This window comes from Pecten maximus, chromosome 4 (genome assembly GCF_902652985.1).
Source record: "Pecten maximus chromosome 4, xPecMax1.1, whole genome shotgun sequence".
Taxonomy (NCBI): domain Eukaryota; kingdom Metazoa; phylum Mollusca; class Bivalvia; order Pectinida; family Pectinidae; genus Pecten; species Pecten maximus.
Window position 1 is genome coordinate 27294074 of NC_047018.1, and position 19683 is coordinate 27313756.

General features: G+C 34.5%; 1 protein-coding gene across 1 annotated transcript; it reads left to right on the forward strand.

Annotated features, from left to right (window-relative positions):
- The first annotated feature begins 1428 nt into the window (after positions 1-1428).
- Positions 1429-18583, forward strand: LOC117326476 (helicase with zinc finger domain 2-like). Its single transcript, XM_033883225.1, has 16 exons — positions 1429-1698; positions 2057-2096; positions 3171-3271; positions 3712-3877; positions 4734-4852; positions 7892-8029; positions 8229-8286; positions 9574-13171; positions 13325-13410; positions 13685-13816; positions 14144-14281; positions 15224-15843; positions 16636-16857; positions 17051-17204; positions 17681-17848; positions 18288-18583. Exons 1-16 carry the CDS (start codon positions 1429-1431, stop codon positions 18377-18379), a joined length of 6102 nt encoding a protein of 2033 aa, XP_033739116.1. The 3' UTR covers positions 18380-18583.
- Positions 18584-19683: the final 1100 nt, after the last annotated feature.

Sequence of the window (19683 nt, forward strand, 5' to 3'; positions counted from 1 at the left end):
CACAGTAATGTAAGGTAAGTACTTATCCATGACGTTTGTTTTCGACGTCTATCTAACGACAGTAATTAATAGAGTTGGGGAATCCTGAAGTTAAAACAATGTTAGATATATGCATTTAATATAGCTTATTATAGTGTACTACCATAACTATATATTGACCCCTACAGTAGTGAGTTAAGAGTGGTGAAGTAAAGCCGACACGAACGTTAGTTTTAAATTAGGTTTGGATATGTATCATTATGTTTATTACTTTTATTACAATAGAAAGCGAATTAATTTTTTTCCTATCAGTTGATTTCTTCAAAAACATCTGCGCTTCTATGAAACGAAAGCATATTGTGTTTTCCCAGTGCCAAGTGTCAATATATTACTGATCAATATATGCTATACCAGTATATATACAACAACAAAATATCAAATACCATGTACGTGCCTGTACTCACAGTGTTTAAATCACCGTGTGAACTTCGATTACTAAAGGTTGATCGAATACAAATACATATTTACTTTATATTAATTTTCATTCTATTTGCTACGGATAAATTTTTGTTTCGTATCGAGGTTATTTATCACTATGAAAATTTCAAGATCTGTTAGATGAACATTTGTATAATTATTTCATTAAAACATATATAAACATTATTGCTTAAGATATATATCAAGACGATTTGATGACAAACCTCTTAGACATAGATATAGTCTATGTCCCTATCATATTAATCAATATGTGGTATCTTTTCTGTTAATAATAATAAGATATCATAATAAGGCAGAATAATTATATAATGATTTTTTTTCTGAATCAATACGGAATTTCCATAAACAGTTAAAGAGACCTCATTAAATGTATATTGTCAATAGACATTTTCTCTGTATGTCAGAGTTAAGTTTGTTTTCTTCCTGAATATACCCTGGTTGTGTATTTATAGACCTGCCAAATTACCACTACGAATGTTTTCTGAAAGCATACTGTGTGTGTATTGTGACTTCATGTCTATTTTAAGTATTCAAGATAGAATCGCATGTATATATATGTGGTCACGTTGCGCTGGGGAATCCAGTTTATAAGAGAGGCCGTTATTCAATGTCAAGTCAACAATTCCTGTTACTTCAATATACATTAAAATATTTATTTATCGTAATATTCCGATCTTAACTTACCTATATGCGTGAATGTATATATATAATGTGCTTTGATATTTTCATGAATTTTGTTGATGATTCAACAAGGAAAAATCTATTCAGAGGCACTGATAGAAACAAAAGGAATATGACTTTAGCATGGTATAATTACAATGTTGTTTTTTCTGTTGTTTTCAAAGAATAACGATTCGATGAAGCTATCTGCCGAAACTTCCGTCTTTGGTACCAAATACCATGCTGGTCAGATAAAATGTCGTTAACAAAATGTTGTGATACATCGTGATAATGGCCCAAGCGAATGATGAATGCTCTTCTAAAAGTACGGACGATTCTCTTAGCTCTGAAGAGGACGATCAGACACAGCGACATTCACATGAGCTCGATAATACTATAACGGCAATTCGTCAATTAATTGAAGACAACAGGCAAGATGAGGCAAACAAGCGCATATTGGATACATACAATCGTCTGGAGAAGTCATATAAATCCCAAAATGACAGACAATATCTGGACTACACGCATTATCTGCTACTTTGTTCCGGGTTGTTTAGAGAGGTCAGTTGGAAAAACAGTTAAAAACTAAATAAAAGAGTCATAAGTACATCCATCAATTCTCAATGTGAAACTTAGTCAAACTTCATCAAAATTCTGATAAATAAAACTAGTCCGATTTTCTTTGGCATTGTCATATCGGCATAATTCATTTCATTATATATTGGATCTCAAATGGAAAGAAATATCATCATCAATTTAAAGAAGTTTCAAAAAGTCATGAAAATGAAGTAATGAGACAATAACTATAATTGCGTCAATCCAGTAAACCATCATTTAATGAGTCAGTAGATATATATATTAAACATTATCTGTAGTTGTATCTTTTCATTATACCATGATAATATTGTGTTCCTTTCAGATTTCTAATCACTCAATGGCGCTGGAATCATACTACACAGGTAATTCATGACTTGTTAAACATCTAATTCTATTTTGTTAACACACGTGTTTAGTAAGACAATAATGTATTTGTTTTCTATACCTAATGAGCCTGGTTTACCATAAGTAATTCACGGGGATTGATAGAGTGTTGTTCTGATAACTTTTGTAAAGGTTCATCATTGTCATCATGTCTTGTATGCTTTTTGTAGTATAGACGTAGTATAGATTAGCAGGACAGTAAGAAAGTATGTCATATTGTAAACCTCTTTTAAGAGGAGGCCTGACATATACTTGATATTTTATAGTGTTGGAGTGACATGTACTTAATATTTTATAGTGTAGTCCTGACATGCACTTAATATTTTATAGAGTAGGCTTGACATGTACTTAATATTTTATAGTGTTGGCCTGACATGTACTTAATATTTTATAGTGTTGGCCTGACATGTACTTAATATTTTATAGTTAGGCCTGAAATGCACTTAATATTCCATAGTGTAGGCCTGACATGCACTTAATATTTTATAGTGTTCGCCTGACATGTACTTTATATGTTATAGTGTTCGCCTGACATGTACTTAATATTTTATAGTGTTGGCGTGACATGCATTTAATATTTTATAGTGTTGGCCTGGCATGTACTTATTTTTTTTATAGTGTTGGCCTGGCATGTACTTATCTTTTTATAGTGTTGGCCTGACATGTACTTGGTATTTTATAGAGTAGGTCTGACATCCACTTAATATTTTATTATGTTGGCGTGACATGTACTTAATATCTTACGGTGTAGGCCTGACATCTATTTGATAATTTGAGGAGTAGGCCTAACATGTACTTAATATTTTATAGTGTTGGCGTATACTTACTATTTTAGAGTATGGACTCGACATGCACTTTGAATTTGTTACTTGATATGTTTTGAGTCGAAGTGTATTAAACGGATATACTGATATACTTCCCCGTTTCACGATATAGCCATAAACCGAAAATGTTTTTCACCTTTAAGAACAATTAAATAATTATTTCACCTATGTAGAGATCATTCTGTTGTTTTCATAACTCTATCCTTATGATAATATTTTATTTTCAAGTTATTATTCACCAACCTGATGATGAGCTGGATTTTCCGGAACACATGTACTCGGCCAAAATCTTATGGGATGACTTTTTCTCTTCGTGCGATCAGATTGAGGTACGAGAAAAGGTTCAAATAGGTACCAACAATTAAAATGGTAAAGTAAACCAAATCGTTTCAGATGAAATATCTTGGTTTTATTAATGATAAATACAGTCGAAGACCCATGGACCTTCTGGGTGATAAAATGTAGCACAATTAGTTGATAAAGAGTATCGGGTCGAACTCTCCTAATCCATATATTTATCCACAGGCGTCTGCATCTGGTAAGTATTTAATATACAAAAACATTAGCCCCTACTACTACTAATATATAAACAGCTCAATAAACAATACTAACTATAATTGTTCTACTTCCGTTCCACAGCAGAAGCATCGTAGATCTTCAAGTGTTATAACTTGTTGACATAGTAAAGGCTAATGTTTTTTTTCTATTAATACTACACATAAGCAGACGTTTGTGATTTATCTAATGGTTTTAACTCAACTGTTCGCAGGATATATCAAAGATGGCTCAGAGGTTACAAATAATGGCAGATGTTTACCAAGAGACAACAGGAGGAGGAGAATACAATTTAGCATATACGTGTATCCACAGTAGTCTGCGGATAACTTTCCAAGTTTTACTGCAGAAACAAATGGCACCTCGTTATATCAAGGACAGTTTGCTGAAATCAACTTTAGTACTGTTGAGATGCCGTATTTTTCTTGTGAGTGCATCAAACGATTTGATAGTTTTCCATTTATTAACCAACCACCGCTCGAAGATTATACTACATTCCAATGGAATTCATAGTCGTTTACATAACACAATTTTGCATATAAACGCCACAACATCACATCTACCCGATTCAGCGCTTAAATTTGCAAATTTGCACTTTGTGCTGTCTTGCATAGATTTCTAAAACAGGTTAGCATAAACTAAGTTTTCCGATACTGAAAGTGCAATCACATAGAGAAAACAATCATTATACAACCTGGGCACTACTGCCAACTCTCTGGTTTTAATTCAATGTTATTTGGCATGGAAATACTTGTGTGGTTATGGCAACTTAATCGCATTATGTTCACGCTTATTTTTGTTTAAATCATATATTTATTTTCATTTTAAGGGCGACATACAAAGTGTTATCGACGAGTGCAAAACATGTACGTATATTGAAACATTTTCCAGACCATCAAACCGGTATACATTCCAAACGAAAACTTGTTGTTAAAATATATTAGTATTTCAATATTCTTCTCAGAGACAGTTCGTTCATGACGATATATTTGTAGAACAGTCACGCACGTCTGATAATTTAAATGTTATAAATTTCATTACGATTTATTTGTAGAACAGTCCCGCAGTTCTGATAATTTAAATGTTGTAAATTTTACTATTTCGAAGCAAGGCAGAAAAGAAAAATCGATTCAATATTATATACAAAAGAAATAGCAGTGTCCATTTGATATCCCTGATAATTTGGTAAATGACATTAAGGTTTAATATTTCCTCGTCTTTTTCCCTTTAAATCAGTGGATAGAGTTTTTGCTGACAATGCAACACTCTTAGAGACATGGGCACTGGCGTTGAAAAAGGAGGGAAAGTTTGATATCGCTTTGAAGAAGACAAAAGACGCCCGGGAGTTTGCTAAGGTATTTTTATAAAGTTCTGAACCAATTAACTAGATGTACCGTCGAACAGGGTCCTGATTAATATCTCCCCGCTTCACGTTATTATTTATGTAGCGTCCCTGGTACTCTAATAAACTTGTCTTGCATAGTTGTTTCGTTCAATAATCTCCCCTTACCTAAATTAGGTCAACGGAAATATTTTCAAAGAAATTTGTGTTACATGTATATATTTGAGCCATTTTCACACAACTGAAAAAATAAATCGGATTAATAAAGAAATCTTAAGTAGTTGTTTAAATTTTGAAGGTCATAGTTTTAAAAGAAAACATGTTATACTATAGTATATATTCAATATATATGTGATCAAAGTAACCTAGGAAAACTATGTTTCCTTTGAAAGTAAAAAGTCATTGAGTAAGTCTCGTTAAATTTCTCGGTGTATTAGATGGTGCATCGTTTAAGGATGTCCCTAGAATAATCAAAAATCCAAATAAATTGCGATAAAGGATTCTAAATAATACGATACCATTGCAAATGTTCATCTGTTTACTAGATATTTTTAGCTCGTCTCTTCGGAGAAGAGGGAGAGCTAATGTTGTCATCTCGGCGTCAGTGTCGGCGTTTACTTTACAATTTAAAATTGTTGGGTGTATGTATTGAAAGGCATTGGCACACCACTTTATAATTGTAATACTAGGGTATTGATATTTGACTTTAGGCTCCCTGTCGGATTATACTATCGTCTCCCAAAGTCGAACTAAAACATTTTTATTGGAAAAATCTGCTTTTTGACATGTTCTTGACTTAGACAAACACTTTAATTTCTTTGGTGCAAGTGTTGGGAAGCATTAACACATCCATTTATAATTGTACTTAGGTACTGATATGTGAAATCAGGATCCCTTTAGGGTCGGACTATTCACTCCCGGAGTAAAACTAAAGGACTTTTGGGTAAACAAAAAAAAACTGCTTCATGACATGTTTAGGACTGTTTTGTGTTTTTTAAGTTATCAAAGATTTGTTACCTATTTATTAATTATGTCCATTAAGGTTGAGTATCATAAATTAATCCCCCAAGAACACAATATAAATCTTATTTATCCAATATGAAAAACAATTCCAATTGATACATTTTAATTATTTATTGACAAACAATAACGAGACGAGCTATGCTGTTCTACAACACCTCTTGTCATTCGCACTTAATGTCATTTCAGTAAATGTCATGATATTTTTATTATTATTATTATTATTACAAGTTAACCGTTAATAAGTATTTATATATTAAAGCATTTAAAAGGTAAAAGTTGTAGTAATCCAGACGAGTCTGCCGTTGATACATTTATTATGAGGTGGCCCTATGGTCATAATCAGGGTCAGCTGAGAGAGTCAGATCAGACCTGCAGACCAGTCTATTTTAAACAAAGAAGCACTGTACATGAGAAGTACAAATATTCTAAATAGAAAAATCTCGCGGATAAGATCGACTATGGTTGAGAAGATGAATTATTTAATATGACCATAACTGTAAACTGGAAAACGAAAGTAGGTCTAGCCTAGGTGAAGCAGAGACTCTGGGTGAAGCAATTACTGCTATTTTCGCAATAACTGTTCGTTTTACTTGATACGATAGCTATGAACATAATCAGTGTTACTTTCCGTTGTATTTTAGCACATTGGTGTCTCAAAAAAATGTGAAAATAATCCGGTAATGTTCAAGAACTTCTGTTTTTATTATCGTCATGTTTTCCGGGTCACTTTCTAATAGCATGTGAGCTTCCGGTTACGTCATCAAAGTCATTTCCCGCGAATTTATTGGGAAATCTAAATTACACTCATAATGAAATGAAATGAAATGAATAAAAAATGACAAAATAAAAATATTGTGATCAGTATTTAGTGCAACATTAAATTTTCGTTGTAAATAGTTGCTACGATTCGCTAACCTAAAGCACAAGTAATTGAAATCAAATCATTTTAAAATCCAAATTTCGTTTCTATTATAATCTTAAAATTTGCATCACAAGATCGTTTAGAAGCTTTGCAGTACTGACTCTTTCAAACGCACAGATGCTTTGATTTGAGCAAAGATGGCGACCTGAAGCTGTGAGGCGGTTTGGATTGAAATTAAAATGCGTATATTTCGGCAAGTAAACATCGTACAATGTACCCGTGTGGTCAGATCATCTAATTTTGTCATTATGTATTCAGAACAGTTGTTGTTTAGTCGCTACGGTCATTAACATAAAAATTCGGATTATTATATAAATACTTATTTAATTATCCCATTAAAACTGGATCAGGAATGTTAATTGATATGAATAGCATTTCATTTCATTTCAAACATATTTTATTGATAAATCAATGGGGATTAAGCAACAGGCATAGCCTATATAAGCTCTCTCCCTAGCTTCCAGTAAATGAAAATTAATAGATATTGTAAATGAATGGGGGAAAATGAAAAAGAAAAAAAAGGAACTCGACAATTAGAACACATACTTTCTCATACACACAAACACACATTATACAATCACAGACATTGCATGCATGTAATTATATAATTGTTATTAAAACTAATTTTAGATATTTAGAAGATACTATGAGCTGGTGGGCATTAACATATACCATATACTTACACTGTGGTTCAAAAACAACAGATACTAAGAGTAGTGTTATTTTGGTGTTACGCAATAAATACTATACTTAAATATATTATGTCATAACTTTTAAATTAGTTATTTCATACTACATGTATACGTATATACCTTATGAATCATGACCACATAAAGTCCACTAATCTGCTATATAGGGAATGATGTACGATGTGCACAGAAAATATTATCTTCTGATATCCCATTATTTCGCCCCTGACCTTTTAGGGGTTTGTGATATCTAATATAATCTTTATACTGTTGTTGTCAATTGTGTGAATATTTCATAATTTTGATATTCATAACCTTTTCCTAACACGGTTTCACTAGATAAACTTTTATCTAAAAAACATTATCTAAAAAAAAACATTTCATTTAAATAATCTTTTCTCTAAATAAACGTGTCAAGAATCCTGTCCAAAGACGATCGCTGGATAAGCTGGAGAAATTTATAGTCGATGCAATGGAGCATGAAAGGTCCTTGAGAGAAAAGGAATCTCCTGATCCTGATTGGTTGGCTGGCACAAACATCAACGAACCGTCCCAGGTACTTTTATTACCTGTAAAGAACAAGTAAAACGGACAAGAAAATCATATTACTCATTCAAATATATAGGGTTTGTTCTATATAAATATTTAAATTTCTTTTGCTTATTTGCGAACCCTGTGGAATTGGCTCAAAATAGTAAAGATAAACAAATTGTTCATTGATAATAAGTATTTTGGTTAACTTTTCATTTTCACAGAACAGCAAACGAAAAGAGGACCTAAAGAGAACCCATGTCAACCACAAAAGAAGTAGGCGTAAGTAGATAGAAAACACTTTGATTTTATAAATTGTCCTTTTTTAAAATTGGAAAAGCACGATAGTATTTGGAGATTTGAGGTAGTGTTATGAGAAGTGAGGTATTAGGATACTTATAGATAGTGTGATGTTAGAAGTATGGTATTATTTGAAGACGTGAGGCATTAGGATACTTACAAACAGTGTGGTTTTAGAAGTATTGTATTATTTTTAGAAGTGAAGTATTATGATACTTACCGGACAGTGTGGTATTTGGAGAAGAATGGTATTATTTGTAGAAGTGGGATATTAGGATACGTACAGACAGTGTTTTCTTTTGACAAGAATGGTATTGTTTCCAACGTGAGTATTTGTATACTTATGGAAACTGTTTTGTTTTAGAAAGTATGTTGTGATGTTACTTGGACTACCATCAATTAAATATGATAATATTAAATAACAATGTTTTATTATTTGGAGAAAGATGGTATGGTGTTGTTGGGAGAAACAAGGCATCACTATATATAAGTATAGTGTTTTACTAGGAGAAACATGGAATGTTGATATTTTAAACTAACGTTTTATTTAAAGTGGTTTGGTAGGAAACTATTTGTAGAAGATATAGCGAGTGTTTTGGTTGGATTATTGCGTTTAAAAATGTTTCTGTCTGAAAAGTGATCAATGAGTTTTTTTTAATTAATTGCTTCCTACCTGTCCTTGTGTTGTATTGATATGATGAATATTAATGAGGAAGCTGCAATGACCTACTTCACATGTTCAAAATGACAAAAACAAACTTCCAATGAATATTTCACAGCTAGGTAATTTATACATACCTCGATTTGTACGAAATATGCTGCTCTGTATCAGTGTTCTATTTTGGTTGCATTCATTCCGTAACCAGACCAACTTTCTGTTTCATATTAAGACTGAAAGCGTTGCTTTCCTTCAGTGACATGAACATTAATAAATATTCTCAACTAAACTGAGTTCCAATAAGAAAGAAAAGTATGGGTGTTGTGTGTTGTGTGATGTCTGTTCCAAATTTAAAAAAAAATCAACAAAGATAGGACGATGTTTAGATAATACTGAAAACATGAAATATATTCGAAGATAAAATTTCCCAAGATAAAACTTGAGTCTGTCTGAAAGCGATATATGGTATATATTTACCATCTTTATATCTCTCTATTTATAGTTATATTCTGTATAATATTCGGCTCTGCGTTAGGTAGTATTGATTTTTTAACGTTTTGTAGTAGTTGCATGTTTGCATTTACAGCTATAAATGTTTTCCTTTTCTTCAGCGAAATCCAGACTCAAACTTGTTTCATCCTTCATGAAGACTACGAGCTGGGATACTATTGACTTTGGAACAGAATCATTTCCAGAACCATTTTGGTTCCATAACAGAAGTGAACAAAAGAGAAAGAAGAGACGCAAAACAGCACGCTTAAGGCAGGTTAATCAAATAACTGATGCTACTAATTCTTCAGAGTCCGAAGAGCAGCAGAGTTTAGTCGAAAGTGACGACGATTTTGAAGAAATTTCACAAACATTGAAATCCAGTCGATTCGATAAAAGTTTGAAGATTGATATCGACGAGGATAATGATAATGAACCTCCAGTCAAATCTTTCTTCGATGAAAGTGTAACAATGCTTAGTAAAAAAGGCGAGAGTTCAATGCATGAGAGCGATATCATTCTGAATGGGATGGACCTATCCGATTCTTTTGTCACCAAAATTATCCCGAGAAATCAAAACCAAACTGAATATAGAGAAAACTTACCAGTTGCAAAATTGAATGCCTTGCTTAGATCTCGACCAAAGACATACAAAAGATGTACTCTTCAAATACACTCTGCACATAAATCGGTATGCCCTTTGATTAAACCAGAAGGAAACTTGACAGAAATTGAAATTAGTGGTCGTTCTAGGTGCGGCAAACACTTTACAGGAGATGAAGTAGTAGTGGAGGTGTTCAACAAACCGAAACGTTCAGGAAATTCCAGGATGAGCAACCCAAAGGAAACCATTACAAACGGTCAGATTGTTGGGAGGTTGAAAAGAAATCAATTTCCTACCATTAAACATCCAGTTATGGTGTGTGAGCTTGATAGTCACGAATATCACCAGATGAGACCACTTGATAAAACAGTACCAAAGTTCAATCTTTATCGCAGGAATCGGAGAGAAGAAAACTTGTTCCAGGTTGATGTCTTCAACTATGATGAGAAGAGCAAAAACTTAAAATTTAAGGAACATTTTAGCATAAACCCTGCAAAAAAACACAGCTATGTATTCCTGGTTGTTTATATACGTTGGGATGGAGTATATCCATTGGGAGCGGTTATCAAAGTTATTGAATCGGACGGTAAATTCGATAGTGGCTTGAAAATCTTAGAGCTTCAGCACCAGGTACCAACTACGTATGGACCAGATACCGTAAAAGGCGTACAGTGCCTGACAGAAGCGAACGAAAAGGAAGAAGTGGAACTGGACATGGACGACCCATTACTATTGCATGTTTTCACTATAGATCCCAAAAACTCAAGTGATTTGGATGATGCACTCAGTGTTAGAACGCTACCCAATGAGGAAATTGAGGTTGGGGTCCATATATCCGATGTTTCCAGTTATGTTCACAAAGGAGAAAGCATAGACAAGGAGGCAAAATTTAGGGCAAAGACATTTTATCAAGAGAAACAAGGTTATCACATGTTACCGGAGCCTCTCAGTCAAAACCGTTGTAGCTTACTACCGAATAAACAAAGGCGTTCACTTTCAACGTTTTTCCGTTTCAGTTCTGACGGTAGTTTGATAGACGAATCTCCCTCCATTAAAAAAACAGTGGTAACATCAAGACACAAATTTTCATATGAAGACGTTCAGACCATTCTGGATAATGACAGCTGTACTAGCATGTTGAATTCCGAAATCAGAACGTTATTTAAGATTTCAAATAATCTCAGACGTAGCCGTCTTGGTGATTCCTTGCAAAGCAATGATGCAATCAAAACCTATTTGGATACGGATCTTGATTCAACATCGTACACGGCAGAAGCACACTGTATCGTTGAAGAATTGATGATACTGACCAACAGAACTGTCGCAAAGATTGTGTGCTCACGGTTTCCGAATTGTGCAATTCTGAGATGTCAAGATGCCCCTGCTGATGCAAGTGTTCGTCAATGGCTATCAAAATATCCGTCGGTATCACATTTAATCATGCGGCTTCAAAATACTAGTACCACATCACACAGTCAACTCAGCATCGCAAACCTTCAAAAGAAAATAAAGAGTAAAAACACTCCAATCGAAATACAATCGTGGGTGTGGTCATTTCTGGAACAATGTGCAAGAGAAAGGGATTTTCGGAAAGCGTGGGAGGTCATTGGATGCGATGACTTGCATCCACAACAAGCTCTAGCATTGCACGAGTGGAAGACATTTCAAGAGGTAGCCCAGTACAAATGTCACAATTCATCGGCGGACACCGGCAAATCAACGCATTTTTCCCTAAATATATCGCCATACATACATTTCACTTCACCGATCCGTCGATATGCAGATCTCATAAACCAACGTCTTGTTCATGCTGCCCTCGACGATAAGGTTTCGCCTTATACGACGTCTGAAATTGAAGAAATATGTCTTCATCTGAACGAGGTGTCAAGACGAGCAAAACAATTTGAGAGCCAATGCAAAGCACTACATCGTGGTCATAGCCTTCGAAAAAATCCAGCCGTATGCAATGGTTTTATTGAAGAAGTAACATCTGACAAAATATCACTATACTTCCCGGGAAAGCAATCTTCGACACGAAGGAACAAAGAAATACGCATGAAACTACTTAATGTTTCATGCAACCCTGAGATGAAAAAAGACACGAAAAGACCCTTCGACATCGTATCGTTGGCTTGGCAGAAACGAATCTACTCCTATACAGGGGTCGGACGATCTAGCAGATACCAGGTCCGCATTGATCCACATCAAAGAGCTTCCTTTCAACAACAATCCCGCTGGATAAATGTTCAGAAAGCCTGCATTGACCAAAATCATAAGGAATTCAAAAATATCATGTCTGCAAACTCCCATTACCTTGAAGACAATCAAATGAGAGGAAATGTTCCCGCATGTTACGAAACTGTCAATGACGTTAGTTGTGAAGATAACGAAAGCGCATTTCCGTTACATTTTTGTAAATTCACAATGTCGTTCAATCATGCACAAATTATGTCGGTCCAACTAGGGGCGGATTCCAATAAAGGTATCTTAGAACCTTCCCCGCAACTTTTGGAACTCACGAAAAATGTAAAACTCTGTCTGCAGCACACTAGTGATCCTGTTAAGTACCTTACCAAATATGCAAGGACATGCAGTTCACCTTATTATGACAGTGTCGACTCCTATCTGGGCATATGGCTGCCTTTATTACGAATGGAAGCTGCAACGTTTGCAACTAGAAATGATTCCGTCACAGTCAATGACGTTCCTGTTAAAATACGTGATGGCTATGGGACATTTGATTTGCTTACCTCTTTTTGCGAAGACAGACACATCAAATTCAGCAATACATCTTTTGAAAATCTTTTAAAAGGAGAAAGCGAGAAAGAGAAAACAGACAACGCAAACGCTTTTGCAAATTCTGATTTCCTTTGTTTCAAATGTCCATATGAAATCAATGACTTGACCACAACGTTGCCGAAGGGACACCCTGAACGAAGACGTATATGGTTGGCGCATGGTCAAATTGAAAGCGTACAAAAAGTCAAGGATCCCGCTATACTAAAGGTTCGTTTCCTGCTGCATCCAACAAGTCCTTCGCCTCCAAAGCGGTTAACAAATGGAAGAAGCAAGCCAAAATGTAGTGTTGAGCTAATGGCGAACCCAGTTCCATGCAGGTTGGTATTCTCATATGAGAATAATTGATTTATATAAACATATATGCAAACGTGTAAAAAACCGATTTTAGCGTGAAATTACTAAACAAAAAGCATAATTCGCCGGGGAAAGATATCTCTTAGTCAAAGATACACCTATATACTTTGTTCTAGCCGACCAGAATCCGCCCTGCAGTGCCTCAAGTTCGCCAATAGCTTTGCAAAAGCAATTGCACTGGGAAAAATTATTCCACTATCAAGTAAGAATAAATTAGATTTATCATAATACGAATGTACGTTTCTCACTCATATTGATTTATATATTTGTACATGCCCAACATGTTTATTTTGAGTTATTTTTACATACATTAGGATTAAAGTGGCATTTAAAATTACTTGGATCGCACTTAAGTGTAAAAACACCTGTAGTATAAAATAAATCCAAAGCTAACCTTCCTTGACAGTTGAACTTCAATAATTAATTTAGAAATACAATAACTAATTTAGAAATATTTGTACATTTCTCATTCACAGATGTCGATCGAACGAGAAGTGAATTGAAAACGGAGGTGAAAGGAAATCGCTTGGCGCCAAATAATCTTGAGCAAGATGAGGCTATACGTGCCTCTTTATACCAACAGTTTACCCTGATACAGGGACCTCCTGGTAAACTCAACATATACCTGATGTCCTAAGCAAACAATTAGTAAAAGATCAGTACATCAAAGAACAAACTAAGATGTATTCTTTGTTTTCTTAGTTCTTATTTACAACGTAAAACATTTTCCTGTTGGAGGAAATCTTTAATATAATTATTTATTTGTTTTAAGATGAACTAGTCAAAAATGTACCAAAAAGTTATTTCAACAACCACGGAAGAAAACAACATTGTTTTAGTACTCTGGTTGACTTATTAAGATGGATATGGAAGTGATCGTATTTGACAATGTCTTGCGCGATGTAAATTCGATTCCGTTTTTGATACGTTCGCAGGAACAGGGAAGACATACACTGGAATGAAGTTGTTGTACCTCTTCACTGAAATCAACAAGGAAAAGGCACAGGCAGGCGACACCAAGCAGCAAACAGTCTTTTGTGGTCCTTCTAACAAATCCGTCGACAATGTGGCAAGTAAGTATGCATTGATGCTTCTGATAAACCCAATCATCATATAAATGTTTAGGGACCTATTCGTCATAGACAAAGTAAGTAATGTTAATATATTCACCGGAACAAATAATAATTTACCAAACGCACAGGATGGTAATGAGCAGCAAGTATAGATAACGACCTTTATATGAAGCCAATGCATATTAGGCGGTGCAGACGTAGCAAAACAATGGTTTGCGTTTATTACCATTTACAATTGCTTTGCAAATTATTAGCCGATTCGGGGTTTCTCATGATTTATTCTCACCAGTTAGGCTTAGGTCAAGCTTTAGCATTGTTCGCCATTGTGCTTTACAAGGGGAGGTGTTAGAACATTAGACAGTTTCAGTTTTCTGTGTTTTGACATTTCTTGACCGATGAAATTTCGAATATGTCGCCCAATTTTGAACGCTTTGTTGACGTTGAAGCTGCTAACAAAATAATTTGTTAAAAGAAATATTTCACAAAATAATCTTTATTAAAAAGATAAACATCTAGTTCATTAGCGTAATAGAATACATTCAATATTTAAATCAAGCATAGTACGTAACCTGGCAAAAGTGTGATATTCGTAATGATTTCTAAATACTTGTTATCCTAGGGCAGTTGTTGAAAAACAATTACTAGATTCTCAATTTTGTTCAGGTTCCTCGGAAATATAGTAATGTGTATGATGTGCTTGTCTGATAACTGATGTTATTCTGGAATCATTGGCACACGTTAATCACAATGTATTGCTCAAACGTTCTGTCGAGTACTAGAATAGGGAAAACATCGATACGATGAAAGTTTTCTATGAGGCATCGATGTCTATTTTCATTAATAGCCCATTCTATTATATAATGATAGAAATGTTTTTAAGATATAACACCTTAATGTTTCTGCTATTGTTGGTTTCCTTGAAAATATTTATTCATTTAACAGAGTGGACAATTCGAAAACTCGGGGAAAAAGCGCCAAAGCTTATCCGAGTATATAGCTCAGCACATGAATTTTGCGATTATCCTATCCCGGGGAAAATGCATTCAAAAAGAGAAGATCAACGACCGGATGAAGAACTGAGCAGCATATCACTCCATCATCTCATCCGAAAGAAAGACAAACCATACGCACAAAAGATAAAGGAATACGATGCATATTTTGGCAAGCTACGTAGTGACGTTTTCAGAAATGCCGAGCATGCAAGAGAATTCAAAGTGAAAATGAAGGAATTGAAAACAATCAGGTACCAGGCAGAGCTTGAAGAACTTCAGCACTATGACGTAATTTTCTGTACAACTGCAATGACTACCAATCCGACATTCATCAGAGCGACAAAAAACAAGATAAGACAATGCATTATAGACGAATCTGGAATGTGCACTGAGCCAGAATGCATGGCTGCCATCATTGCCACGCAAGCAGAGCAAGTGGTGCTTATCGGAGATCATAAACAACTTAAACCTGTTGTTACGTGTCAAGAAGCCGCTAAATTGGGCCTGGAGAAGTCCCTCTTTGAGCGATATGCTGACAAAGCTATATTTCTGAGGACACAGTACCGAATGGTTAGTATTTCATTAAGCTAGGATATTCATTGATTGATCTGCAATATCATGCTTTCTATTTAGAATTTATATTTCATTGTTGTGTTTAAATTATAGGAATTGTATTCGTATTAATCGTATACTATAGTATACGCCATGAGCTTGAAATTAAAGGCACATGGTTCCTTGCCACGACTTGTACATTAAACATTTCCAACAAAGACATCAGCTTACCATGGTTTCTTTTATCTATCACGAGGCCTTGAAGGGCAGGAACAGCTGTATGATGTAGGTTAATGTTCAGTGTTCGACACATTCTAAACGTTTCTGATCGTTTGTGTGGTTTTTTTACATGTGCCCCTTTCTACTGTGTTAACATGTCTTAATACATGAATGTGACATTAAAATGATTGGTAAATAATATTTAAATGTCCTTCATAGCTGTCGAGTGGTGATGTAACATGTGACATGGTAACAAGAGATAAAGACAATTTGTATCGTGCAATTTGATGGTTTTCTTCTCGAACTATTCTGTTGTTTAAGGCTAAGGAAGGTTCGGCATGTTTGTTCATATACCTGATGGTACCGTTGTAATCTGCATGTGTTCTCATCATACGAACGCGGCATCGCATCGGTTATGCCTATAAATATATGACAGTGTCGTCAATACATCAAAAAATATGTCCTGGTGAGTCTTCTTTGATCGGGTATCGGGTATGTTTCGTTTATACGTCCATATACAGTGTGTTATTCTGGTGACTGATCAAATTAACTCACTCCATTTTACCAGATACGCTAATTATTTTATTTCAGAATCCTTCAATATGCGAGTTTGTTTCAAATCAGTTTTATGACAGAATGTTAAAGACGGCTCCGTCCCTCGCATGGGAAGCATATCGTCCTCTACGCATGTGGAAAGACCCTCTACATCCATACATATTTTGTCATGTAGAAGGGGAGGAGGAATACCTTACTGTTTCGACTGAAGAAGGGAACGAAAAGTCATGCAGCAACCGGGAGGAGGTTAAAGAGGTGGTCTGTATTTGTTTTCGTTGTTTGAATTAATATATATGACATTTATAAATACATAGTTTCTGCTGCGACAAAAGCTTACATAACTTTGAATAAACCTGGTATTTCATACACATTTATTTTACCACGTGATTGCTGAATTTCGGTTCTCTGTTTGAGTAACTTCGTCCGCTTCATTCATTTTTTTTATTGTCAGGTCAAAGTTTTTCGCTACATGATAAAAGACAGTGTAAATCCACGGTTTATCAACATCATGTCTCAGTACAGGGCACAGTGCCATGCTATCGAGGAATCTCTCAAAGAATGCAGGTTTACCGATTACAACGTCAACACCGTGGTTTCAAGTCAAGGTAAATACTGTTTAAAGGATAGTTATTGTTTTATATTTTTAGGAGAATGCATTAGTAACACTTCAGTAAAGATTTCAAACAAGAAGTAGTTGCGCATCAAATTCCCTACATGACAGTAGCTTTACACCTTTCCATAAAGCTTTTTACATTTCGTTTAATCTATTTCTAGTTTTAAGTCGCCTCCTATGATCACATTAAGCCATTAGTATCACTTACGAGTCCTAGAAGGACGAAACAGCTGTATTATGCAGCTTAAAAAATGTTTTCACTTTTGTATCATTCTCTTATTATGCTAGTTCACATTTAATATCAGTTCAAGAGACTTCAATGTGAGTAACCGACGATTGTTTAAATTATCAAACCATCTGGTTAGAAGTATGGTATGATGCTATATCACAGTTATTCTATCGCTTTTGTGTTATTATGATGTGGATACACCAATATAATTTTCTTATTATTACCTAAACGCGCTCTAGGTGGAGAATGGGACTACGTCATTTTCAGTACCACCAGATCATTGCCTGACTATAAGATTGAACCCAACCCCACACTTGGTTGGCGTAAAGAGAACCTTGGATTCATCACTGACGAGCACCAGATAAATGTCGCACTTTCTAGGGCCCGTAAAGGTCTCGTTATCATAGGTACGTACTACAAAGGTCTCGTCGTCATAGGTAAATACTACAAATCTTTTGTTGTCATAGGAACGTAATACAAAGGTTTGGTCGTCATAGGTAAGTACTACAAATGTTTTGTCATCAAAGGAACGTACAACAAAGGTCTTGTTAGCATAGGTACGTACTCTAAAGGTTTCGTCGTCGTAGGTACGTTCAATCAAGGTATCCGCCAAACCAAGCATAGAAATGATGATTTTCTATTCACACATAAGCAATAAAAATGTTAAGTCCTTATTAGTACATGCCGCCCTACTTTCTAGAATTAATCATCATAGATATTTACTTCCTAATAACTCGGAATAGCATAGGCGATGTCATTTTAAGGGGCAGCATTTGTACAAAGATTATATTGTTATGTGTTAAACATGATATTATTATCAACATGCATACTTTCGTCTTTAAATAGGAAACACACACCTCTTGAGAACTGATCCAGTCTGGTCACAACTTCTGGCATATTATGAGAAAGATGGATGTGTTGTTTCCAGGAGGGAATAATCAGTAGATATATCCGAGGGACACGGGTGGAGCTCTATGGCACTTGTAACACGTGAACATTGGAATATGTTAAATCATGGATGAACGTTGTAGTGTTTGAGCCGTCTCAAACATATCTATAGTTGAATCACGACGAGATGTTATGAAATACAATGTTGAAGGTTGGTCAAGAACAAATATAGCCAGTATGATAACATTTTGACAATTTTGTTGCCACTGTAGAGAACACATTTGTTTGTCTTATGTGATGTTATAACTTGTCATATTTTAAATCGTATAAATGTCAGAAGGTTGTATATATTTCAGCATTTTATTATTTAACTATTCACCGGACGAATACAATTATTAGTGTTACTAAATATATAATCATCAAATGCTTCATACAAAGTTATTAGTAGTTTGCCTTGTACATTGCATTAGTTAATATTTGAGATATGTTTGCAAATATTCATAACATTAGGTAAGTTCTAATAAGGTAAATGTGCGACATATCGAAAATGTTGTCCTCCAAATACAAAAAAAAAAAAGAAGATATGCAAATTAGTCATTTTAATTTTGCAAAATGTAATTTGTTATATCGGCAAAGGTCATGAGGCAGAAAGTAATGCCTGCTAAGAAATATAGTATTTACGCAACACTCATTTCCATTTAATCAGAGAGAGTTCATCGTATCACAATATATATATATATTTCTGATATTTGAAGGATTTTTTTATAAACATTAAGAGTACTAATTAGAATGTTTTTCGAATTACCACTCTTAAACTTCTCCGTAAGTTTAAGTTAAGAGGAAGCTAGGTATGTTTTAACGTGCAAGTGTTACTCACAACTTATATTTATAAAGGATTGATAGATATATATGCAGTACATAGGCGTAATGTGTGAAGGAATTCTCATGCTAAAGGAAAGTCACTACCACGATATGATTATAACATTTATATAAACCATTTTTATTAATTAAACCTATTAATACCTGAACACATCACTTAGATTTTCGTAAGATTTTCAAGACATTTTAGTTGATTAAGATGCATGAAAAAGGACACGCATTTTATATTCGATAATAAAATAGTTGTACTGAATGTTATTAATATTCATATTCAGTGAGCGGATGTTTGTGTTACTTAAATATTAAGGTCTAACATATATGTTTCAATATTTGTATATACGCCATTTTGTGGTACCTAAAAGGACATCTCTTAATGTAATGTTTATGTTACACAGTATTACGCATTAGTTTCCACCGTTTTATAGTATTCATGCTAAAATCAATATTGTTCTTATGAATGTAGTTTGTTCTGGGT

Bases quoted from the DNA above. Each gene is read 5' to 3' on its own strand.
- LOC117326476 (XM_033883225.1), top strand. From the start codon at position 1,429: ATGGCCCAAGCGAATGATGAATGCTCTTCTAAAAGTACGGACGATTCT. The intron at 3,272-3,711 runs GTACGAGAAAAG...AACTGTTCGCAG, and splicing joins CTTCGTGCGATCAGATTGAG to GATATATCAAAGATGGCTCA. The intron at 13,817-14,143 runs GTAAACTCAACA...ATACGTTCGCAG, and splicing joins CCTGATACAGGGACCTCCTG to GAACAGGGAAGACATACACT.